Source organism: Berghia stephanieae, chromosome 1 (assembly GCF_034508935.2).
Source record: "Berghia stephanieae isolate SIO BIC M18660-M18661 chromosome 1, UCSD_Bste_1.3, whole genome shotgun sequence".
Taxonomy (NCBI): domain Eukaryota; kingdom Metazoa; phylum Mollusca; class Gastropoda; order Nudibranchia; family Aeolidiidae; genus Berghia; species Berghia stephanieae.
The window spans coordinates 105,726,040-105,737,362 of NC_088360.1; the positions used below are offsets into that span (position 1 = coordinate 105,726,040).

Genomic DNA, 11,323 nt, shown 5'->3' on the forward strand with positions numbered 1-11,323 from the left:
AGATAAAATATATGTTAAGACATTTAATTGTAGAGATTATAGAACCCAAATGTATATTTTTCAGAATTTCTATGGAGATAAAATATATGTTAAGACCTTTAATTGTAGAGATTATACAACCTGACTGTATATTTTTCAGAATTTCTATGGAGATAAAATATATGTTAAGACCTTTAATTGTAGAGATTATATAACCTGACTGTATACTTTTCAGAATTTCTATGGGGATAAAATATATGTTAAGACCTTTAATTGTAGAGATTATATAACCTGACTGTATACTTTTCAGAATTTCTATGGGGATAAAATATATGTTAAGACCTTTAATTGTAGAGATTATATAACCTGACTGTATACTTTTCAGAATTTCTATGGGGATAAAATATATGTTAAGACCTTTAATTGTAGAGATTATATAACCTGACTGTATACTTTTCAGAATTTCTATGGAGATAAAATATATGTAAAGATCTTTAATTGTAGAGGTTATATAACCTGACTTTATACTTTTCAGAATTTCTATGGAGATAAAATATATATTAAGACCTTTAATTGTAGAGATTATATAACCTGACTGTATACTTTTCAGAATTTCTATGGAGATAAAATATATGTTAAGATCTTTAATTGTAGAGGTTATATATCCTGACTTTATACTTTTCATAATTTCTATGGAGACAAAATATATATTAAGACCTTTAATTGTAGAGATTATATAACCTGACTGTATACTTTTCAGAATTTCTATGGGAATAAAATATATGTTAAGACCTTTAATTGTAGAGATTATATAACCTGACTGTATACTTTTCAGAATTTCTATGGAGATAAAATATATGTTAAGACCTTTAATTGTAGAGATTATATAACCTGACTGTATACTTTTCAGAATTTCTATGGAGATAAAATATATGTTAAGACCTTTAATTGTAGAGATTATATAACCTGACTGTGTACTTTTCAGAATTTCTATGGAGATAAAATATATGTTAAGACCTTTAATTGTAGAGATTATATAACCTGACTGTATATTTTTCAGAATTTCTATGGGGATAAAATATATGTCAAGACCTTTAATTGTAGAGATTATATAACCTGACTGTATACTTCTCAGAATTTCTATGGAGATAAAATTTATGTTAAGACCTTTAATTGTAGAGATTATATAACCTGACTGTATACTTTTCAGAATTTCTATGGGGATAAAATATATGTTAAGACCTTTAATTGTAGAGATTATATAACCTGACTGTATACTTTTCAGAATTTCTATGGAGAAAGGTTTGGACATGAGAATGTTCAGATCATCAAAGATTCCAATCCTGTGGAAAAGGACAAGTTAGATAAAGACAAGGTAAATAGTGTCGTAATTGTAGAAAACAAATCTCTTAATACACTTGTATAGTTTAATATCAATAACAATGTGAAATTATCATCTCATTTGTCTGTAGTGTTTCATTCATCCTGTTTTGTTGATAAAGGGGAAACCCCGAAACATTCATTTTATCTGTTTTCGTAATTAAATTGAAGCTTACATTCAATTTCACATTGATATTTATTTCTTCGAGCTTCGAGCAGCAACATTTACATTAGTTTAATATCATGAATTATTTCTATTAACATTTATGCCTGCTTCCACCATACATATATTGTAAATTTAGCGCTTTGATGTTTAGTGGATATTGTACGATATAACAGCTCTAATTTTTAACAGATAAGTTACTATTTCATTGTTTTATTTGACCCATGATGAGTTGTTACATTTATCACATTGTTGTTTTCACCACATTGTGTTTTGATTGCTTCTATTCAGGCATTCATCCAAATCACTTACGTAGAACCTTACTTTGACATGTATGAAAACAAGGACAGGGTGACCTACTTTGAGAAAAATTACAATATAAGTAAGTTGGCATTTTGAAATTTTAATTTTGTTTTATCGTGAAGTTTTTAGTCTTTATAAAGTTGAGTCAAATACGAGTGGCTGACTAAATTCTAAGCTGCCTAAAGTTGTGGGCTGTACTGTAAAAGTATTTTTTAATGAATATAACAACCTTGGTATTGAACAGATTCATGAAATAATTTTTGGGGATAAATTCTTTTTCATTAATCTACTATTTTTGTCTATACTTATATATAAATATGGGTCCCGACAGCTAAGTTGGTAAGAAGACTTGCTTCACTTCCTAAGGGACTGAGTTCGATTCCTGGTGAAGTCGAGATTTTTTTCTGACCCCCCTCTGTCCACCCAGCAGTGATTGCATAGCCGGGTCTGTTAGATCTGGTGGAAAGTACTAGTGTCCTATCTAAAGGGTAGCAAGCAATTGCTATTATCCATTTCATGCTATAGAAATCAGGGTAAACGCCGGCTCCATGATCCTCACAGCTCTGAAGGTTAAATAAAGAATATGTACAAATGTTGAAACATGGCATAGTTTTTGGAATAATGCCATGTTTTTTTCATAATATATTTAAATTCCTCAATTAATTAACTTAAGGAGTTATTTTGTTCAATTTTCAATGTCTAAAGTAATATAAAATATCTATGGAGAGTGTGTCCTTTATCAACAAAGTAGGACATAAGTCAAGAAGCACTTCCTCTTGATTATTTGAATTCATTATCATTTTAACGCCTACAAGATTTTATTTTGGCCCATCCATGATTTGGTCATTAAAAGACTTAATCCTCCTTGCTCCTTATGGAACACAGGGTCTCTACGAGCGTCCGCCACCTACTTCTGTCCTTGGACATCTGCTTGGTAGCCTCTCCCAGGTGAGGTCTGCCATTCTCATTTCTTCTGACAGTGAGTGCCTCCATCTCTGTTTTGGGCGGAGTTGCAACTTAATGACAAGACTAGACAAGACGCTAAGAAGACCAGGGAGCAATGTCGCCCGCCAAAATTTGTATGGAGTCAAAAAATATTCTCATCGTCTTTATTTCTTAATTGCCCATTCTCAGTTTGCCAGAACGTTTTATCTATGCCACACCTTTTACCTTGGGTGGCTGAGCACACGGAGAGCTGAGTGAACAATACAAATGTAAAACCATCTTTTGTACATTCTCTGTTCACAGAACGTTTTATCTATGCTACACCTTTTACCCTGGATGGCAGAGCACACGGAGAGCTGAATGAACAATACAAACGTAAAACCATCTTGACCACCAACCACTTCTTCCCGTACATCAAAACAAGAGTTGGTGTCATAGAAAGGAGACAGGTATATTGTACAACACACATTTCCTTCTTTGTTTATTTATTAAATTTAATTAATTGATTAATTAATTAATTAATTAATTTATTTATTTTTTTCTTTTTTATCTTTTTGGTAGTAAATTTTTTAAAATAAGAAATAGCGGTATTTTTATGTTTTTATGTGTTTATGTGCAGTGGTGGAGTGTGTGAAATATTTGTTAGTATATACTTACTGACACTTTGAACATTGCCACTCTCCCCCCCCCCCCCCCCCAACCCCCCTCCCTCTGTGAAGTAAAAATGCTGAAATTACTTTGGTACTGAAACCCACATTTTTTACTCTATGACTTTTTATGTAAAAGAGGAATACATTTCCCACCGAGTCTGTCCCTTAGTTGTATCTAACACAGTGGATAGTATTGTAAAGACAATTCAGACGTAAACATCATTTCTCAAGGCTTGATGGTTTTTACGAGTGAATGAAACTCTCAAATCAGACAACTTATAATAAGGCATAATGCTTAGACGACTGTCCCTTGTTTTTCAATATTTGTAATGATTATTTTGTCACCAATCAGGGGGACTGAATTAAGAAAGCAAATGCATTCACTTAATATAAATGCGTAAGCTACTCAGAATAAGATTGATGGGTAGAATTCAAAATGAAGTTTGGAAAAGAACACAGCAAAAACCAGTGGGAGAGGAAATAGGAAGAAGACATTGGAGGTGGATTGGACACACCCTTAGAAAGAATGACTCCACTATAACAAAGAAAGTCTTGGACTGGAACCCTCAGGGCAGAAAACCAAGGGGAAGGCCACGAGGAACATGGAGAAGAATTAAAGAAGCTGATATACAGAGAAGTGATAAGACAGGGAACGAGATTAAAAAGTTAGCTTGGGATAGAGAAGGATGGAAACTGTTTGTCTGTGGCCTATACCCTGATCCAGAGTGAAAAGGGCAATGATGATGATGAACTTACTAGTATTTTTATATCTCTTTAAATGGGGTCCCGATAGCTCAGTTGTTGGGTGGGGTTCCCAACCTCCCATAGAGGGCAGAGAGGTACTTGCTGTGTCTTCTATCCCCCTATATCTGTTTTCTAATTGCTTTCTGTCAATGTCTTGGAATGAGATTACTTAGTTTTGTCCTAACCCTGGCTGGAGTCCTTGGCTGGGAGGGAAACAGTCAGATGCATAGTTATTGTTTAGGAGATTATCAAATGCATAGTTATAGTTTAGGAGATTATATTTGTTTCCTTGTAAATCATCTCTCTGTTATGTATTATTATAATTGTTATTTTGAATGTATAGTGTAAGCATTTGAGTGTATTCCTCTTTGTTGGATCTTGTGCTTGTATCCGGATGAGACTTATTGGTGATCTCAAACTCAGTATATTGGTGGTATGCTCTTGGAATCTACATCTGATCCCTATTTATTCCCAGTTCCCATTTATTTGTCATACTTTTTCTTGGGTGCTTTAATTGTAATTATAGAACTTTTTACTATTCAATTTTCTTCCTTTTTACCGGTGCTGATATGACCTAAATGTGTTGCAAGCGCCGTAAAACCCTTAAAAACAAAAAAAATCAAAAATAGCTCAGTTGATATAGTGTTTGCTTCACATGCAAAGGGATTGAGATTGACCCCGTGTGAAATCGACATTTTTTAACTGACCACCCAGTAGTGATTGGATAACTGGATCTGTTAGATCTGGTGGAAAGTACTTTGTGATAAGTTAGTGTTCTATCCAAAGGGAAGGAAGCAATCACCTGTTTCAGGCTATAGAAACTGGGATCAACTCCGTCTCCTTGGGCCTGCCTTGTCTTGCACAATATTATATCATGAACAACTTGTCATGTTTTTATTTGGCAATAGAATGGATGGTTTTATTCTTTTAATTAAATGCCTTGAAGAAGTATCCAGTGAGCGAAAATGATAGAAAAAATAGACAAGATGTAATGTTAATTATTTATTGTTGATATCCCATAGATAATTCTGACCCCTGTAGAAGTGGCCATTGAAGATATCCAGAAGAAGACTACGGAGTTGGCCCTTGCCATGTGTCCTGAACCTCCAGACACGAAAATACTTCAGATGGTGCTACAAGGCTGCATCGGTACCACAGTCAACCAGGTAAAGTGGAATTTGGAATGATCCAAAAATAGACGAGCTGTTAGTGAACTCATTCAATTCACCATCTTTTAGTTTTTAGATAGAAAAATCCACTTGTTCATCTGTTAGATATGCTAGGATTTTTGTTCTCTCTATCAGCACAACTATTTGTTTGTTATTGTTTTTGCCATCTACAACTGGTGAGCATTTATTGCCCAACATGTCAGTATCTTTGGACCAATAAAAATATCAATAACAAAATAATCTGAAATTATTAAATCTCTAAACAAACATTTGATTATCCGTTCACATAAACATTGGTCAAATCTGTAAAAGAGTCACATAAACATTAGTCAGATCTGTATATGAGTCACATAAACATTGGTTAGATGTGTAAATGAGTCACAGAAAAGTTGGTCAGATCTGTAAATGAGTCGCATAAACATTGGTCAGATCTGTAAATGAGTCACATAAACATTGGTCAGATGTGTAAATGAGTCACATAAACATTGGTCAGATGTGTAAATGAGTCACATAAACATTGGTCAGATCTGTAAATGAGTCACATAAACATTGGTCAGATCTGTAAATTAGTCACATAAACATTGGTCAGATCTGTAAATGAGTCACATAAACATGGTCAGATCTGTAAATGAGTAACATAAACATTAGTCAGATCTGTAAATGAGTCACATAAACATTGATAAGATCTGTAAATGAGTCACATAAACATTGGTCAGATCTGTAAATGAGTTACATAAACATTGGTCAGATCTGGAAATGAGTCACTGAAACATTGGTCAGATCTGTAAATGAATTGTTGGTGGTACAGAATGACACACCTATAAAATGTTACATTTGATATGCTATCAGTTTTTATATTCAATTCTCCTTACGACTCAGAGAGTATACAATTTGTGTGAAAAAAAATATATAAATTAATAAACATTTTTAAAAAGATTAGTCTTCTGTTGACACCAAACTTGTTATTATTGTTTGTATTCCAGGGCCCCTTAGAGGTTGCTCTTGTATTCCTGAGCGAGATTGCAGAAGGAAAGCAATCACCCAGCAAGGCACACACAAAGCTGAGACTGATCTTCAAAGATTTCATCAAGAAGTAAGAGTATTTTACCAATTTATTGCGGGTTTTTAAAAAAATCCATTATCAAGTAGATCCTTGTTAATTAGTAAGATTTTAAAGTTTTAAATAGATGAGGAACTGAGAACAATTTCAATTTTGACATTTCGTCTGAACGGCTAATATGTAATAATAATAATAATAATAATAATAATAATAATAATAATAATAATAATAATAATAAAAATAATAATATATCTTTATATTGTCCTCAAAATAGTGGCAATTTGTCATTTGGTTACACATTTATAACAATACAATATATTGACATAGACACACTCACACATATGCACACTAGTAACATCGTAGTCATCGTCACCATCATCGGCATTATAATATGACATTGCCTTTAAACTGAACAGCCCAGGGTTTGAGTCCTGCTCATAGCAGTGCATACTTGAGTTCTTGTAAATGGCTCTTTACTCACATTCTCTCACCGTATTCAGGTGTAAAATGAGTACCTGGTTAATAACAACATTCTCTCTGTCGGGGGGGGGGGGGGGAATTGTAGTATCCCTTAACAGACGTCATGTTTCATTCTACTTGTTAAAGCGTTGCTGTTAGCTAGGAATCCCTTTTTAAATGTATTCGAGTACGTTTAGTGGACAAAGTGGTTTTTTGTTGTTTACACCTGAGGTGCTAAAATCTGTCTATTTTATTTATAAATTCAGATCGATTGATGGGTTTGTTGTAATGGGGCTGATTAAATTGGGTTTTTAAATGGGTATTTGTGTTTGTATGATAAACTTATTTATAATTAAGAAAAACTCCGATGTCCGATGCACACATAATTCAGGGACAATTTCAAATCAATTCTTATTCAAAACTGATTCATTTAATTTCTCCAGTGACTTTTGGAATTAACTATTTCATTTATTTTCTTTCTTTCTTTTTTTTTTTCATGTTTTCCCCCCCCATTGATTAGGTGTGGCGATGCTTTGGCACGGAACAAGTCTCTGATCACACAGGAACAGCGGGAGTATCAGAGAGAATTGGAACGGAACTTCTACACGTTCAGGGAGAAGATCAGCCCCATGATTTCTATGAATATCATGCGTAAATCTCGTCACCACAAGAGGTAAAACGCTTTCCACTAAGTTTTTACATATTATACCCCACTTTTTTTTTTTTTTTCTCTCTATTATTTAATTTGTGATGGGAGCGTGCATTGAAGATCTATACATGCCTGATCATGAGTCATCAATCATATTTTATGATTAATGCTCAAAGTGATGTGTGTGAGAGAGAGAGAGAGAGAGAGAGAGAGAGAGAGAGAGGGAGAGAGAGAGAGAGAGAGAGAGAGAGAGAGAGAGAGAGAGAGAAGAGAGAGAGAGGGGGGGGGGGAGAGAGAGGTAGAGAGTGGGAGAGAGAGGAAGAGATAGATGGAGAGAGATAGAGAGATAGATAGAAAGAGAGAGGGAGGGAGAGAGAAAGGGGGGGGGGAGGGGGAAGGGAGAGATAGATAGATAAAGAGAGAGAGAGAGAGAGAGATACATAGATAGATAGATAGATAGATAGATAGATACATAGATAGATAGATAGATAGATAGCAGGGCTGAGAATCTTCCGCCTAAAGGCGGATTTCTGCCAAAACGGTGTTTTATCTCCGCCCATCACCATCACAATTCCGCCTTTTAAAAAGACTCACCACGACCACTACATCAACATCCCTATCACCATTACTACTACAACCAACACCACATCATTATCTCTACCACACCACCATCACTACTACAACTACCATCACATCATCATTCCTACCTATCACCATTAATACTACAACCACCCCCATCATCATCCCTACCACCACCACCATCCGTACGACAACAACCACCACATCATCATCCCAACCATCACCACCACGACAGCTACAACCACTACTACTACAACTACCATCACACCATCATCCCTCAGTGGTGATAATCTTCCGCGGATCCACGGAATTCCGCGATTTTAGGATTTTTTCTGAAATTTTCAGCTGTTTTTGCAGTGTCAAACATTTTCGGCTAAGAGGTAGTTTAGCTGAAAAATCACCAATATGTCTTTTGTCATTTTTTGGCACCTCTGCTCAGCTGCATGATTTTTGATGACATTCCCATGCCAATGACATTAGTCTAGACACATTGGCGCCAAATGTGAATAGTGGTACAATACCCATGGCGGCCTTGGAAGGGGATGGAGCAAATGGGTGTCAATATTTTTGTACCATTTAGTTTTGTACTCCTTTTTTTGTTTGTTTGTTTGTTTGTTCTGAGTTCAATTGAATTCATTACAACTTATCTCTAATTACCAATTAAAACAAAAATCAGAGTGGTCACTCGCTCTCTCTCTCTCTCTCTCTCTTCATCTCTCTCTCTCTCTCTCTCTCTCTCTCTCTCTCTCTCTCTCTCTCTCTCTCTGTCACTATCTATCTATCTATCTATCTATCTATCTCTCTCACTCTCTTATTCCTGTTTAATCATTGAAATTATTCGGAATTGTTTCTGAAATTTACGTGAGCCAAATTTTAAGTTGGCGTCTCTGGTCAACTTGCAACAATGGGAGGTGGGAGTGAATCTGTGAATAAGGGAGATGTGGCGACTACCACTACTACTACAAACATCACCACATCATCCCTACCATAACTACTACAACCACCACCACATCATCATACCTACGACTACCATTACTACAACCACCGTGTTATAATTACACTTTCAGTTTTTGAAATTCCTCAGAGTGGTGTCAGAAATTGCTGCGAGACACATTTTGGATTGCATCACAATATATTTTAATGAAATTTAAATTTGGGTAGCCCTATTCGTCCTTAAGGTCGAATAGCTTCAACCGTGGTTGCCGTACGTACGGACAAATCGTGTTGCTTGCACTATTCGTCCTTCACACTAAAGCTGGGCAATATTCCGTTTTTGCTTTTACTGAGCTGGATTCGAATCCACGTAATTACATGATATATCCGTATCGTCTTAAATGTTTCACAAACCCCACCTCCTCTGTTTGTGAGTCAAATAATCAGTTATGTGTGTTTTTTTTTGAGGTGTGTGTGTGTGTGTGTGTGTGTTAATTTCGTGGGGTTTTTTTGTTTGTTTTTTTCTTCTGGGATATGATTTTTATTCCAGAATGGTGATTGATTTCTTATAAGGAACAATTGTCGTGTTCTCCTATTGGTAAGTATCCAATTCAAATACCTGCTCGAGAGTTTGGGTTGGCTAGGCACAGAGGAAGATTCGGCAGGTTTTCTTTGTTTTGGTTTCTTTTTTTTTGTTTTTTTTTTGGAGGGGGTGGGTTGTTGTTGTTTTGTTTTGTTTGCTGTTGTTTTTTTGTGTTTTTTTTTTTGGGGGGGGGGGGGGGTTATTGTTCTTTTTTATTTGTTTTCTCTTGTTGGTATTTTCCCTGCTTTTGTTTGATTTGTGTGTGTGTGTGTGTGTGTCTATTGTGTGTCTACGTGTGTTTTGCCTTTTTTACATTTTTTTTTCAATCTATAATAGTGGGTAAGCACTCAGTAACTATTTGTTTTAAATGACTAGTATTCAATTTGTCAAAATATTATATTAGTCATAATAGTATAAGCAGCGCAAGAAAAAAAAACAACACCAAATTTCTGTTAAGAAGCAGTTTTATAAAAAAATGTTATAATCTTGATAATTCAGTGAGTGCCATCAATAATAGCTTGAATTTAGCCAAAATTTTTGAACGATGTCGATACCTGTCCTTTAACTTCAGAAAATTTTGTTATAAGTTGTACAGTCTTGAGTAGACTAGCTGTATGACATAATGATAGATTTAATTCATGGCGAATTCAATGCGTTTTCAAATTGGCAGTAAACGAGGTAATTGTATAGACGGGATGGAATTTGGCGGCTTTACAACACGCAAATTAATTCCAAAGCCGAAAGCACAACCTCTGCATTTAAACTTATCTCCATAGACGATGTCAATATATTAAAGATTAATAAAGGACACTAATACCAAGTCCTCAATATTTTCAGTACTTCATTCGTTAGCTAATACTATTAAGTATTTGGTATCCACTTTTGCCCTGACGAGAAGTTAGAATGTCAACGGGCTGGGATTTAAAATGTCAACGGGTTGAAACTGGGTGAAATAGAATGATACAGAACATAAAAGCCCAGTTCGGCCTAAGAACAATAACTTGCCTATGTTCTTAAACTCAGAACAAGGGGTAATGTTGTCAGGGGGTTGGGGTTGTTGTTTTGATCTGGGTATGGTCTGATAAAGTTACGATTACTGGCCAAAAACAAATTCCTAACTTTAGTTTAAAATTAAAAAATAGAAAGACGGAAATATATACATAATAAGATTGATATATTTAAAACAATGGTTACAAGAAAAATAAATCCACGATTTTTCTCAATAATTCTGTACTCAAACAGCTTTGTATGCAAATGCTGTATTCCAGATGTGTAATTTGGCTTATCGCCACTCAAGGTGGTATTTCAATAGATATTATTATAACTAACGTGTCTATGTACGCAGTGATACAGACCTGCCAAGCATTCGACTTATTGTGTTATATTGGAAAAAAGAATACCGTTTCGAAAGGGATTTGTGCTGCATTGTAGGTTAACAAACACGCAGGTCTGACATCCGAATCCACTTATGGGCCTGGTTTAACATTGTTGTATAATGTATTTTGCGTCATTTTTTAAAAGATTTCTATTACAAGAATGAGCCCATAAGGAAATGGTTATCAGACCTAAAAATAATTGCACGTCGATCCACGTCAATTTTAAAACCATCACCATCACTACCACAAGCACTTTTACAACATTATCATTACCATCAGAATCGCTACCACCATCATTTGCACAATATCATAAGTATCATCAGCACCACAATCAATATCACCACCACAGCA

The 11,323-nt window shown here is 35.0% G+C and overlaps 1 protein-coding gene across 4 annotated transcripts in view; it reads left to right on the forward strand.

Annotated features, from left to right (window-relative positions):
* LOC144962668 (dedicator of cytokinesis protein 7-like) overlaps window positions 1–11,323 on the forward strand; it is a 79,641-nt gene that overhangs the window by 63,408 nt on the left and 4,910 nt on the right. For all 4 annotated transcript variants that reach the window (XM_078895793.1, XM_078895794.1, XM_078895790.1 and 1 more), the window contains 6 exons: window positions 1,265–1,354; window positions 1,814–1,904; window positions 3,074–3,219; window positions 5,187–5,330; window positions 6,317–6,426; window positions 7,373–7,525. In XM_078895793.1, the coding sequence (XP_078751919.1) occupies window positions 1,265–1,354; window positions 1,814–1,904; window positions 3,074–3,219; window positions 5,187–5,330; window positions 6,317–6,426; window positions 7,373–7,525 (734 nt within the window). The remainder of the gene's footprint in view (window positions 1–1,264; window positions 1,355–1,813; window positions 1,905–3,073; window positions 3,220–5,186; window positions 5,331–6,316; window positions 6,427–7,372; window positions 7,526–11,323) is intronic.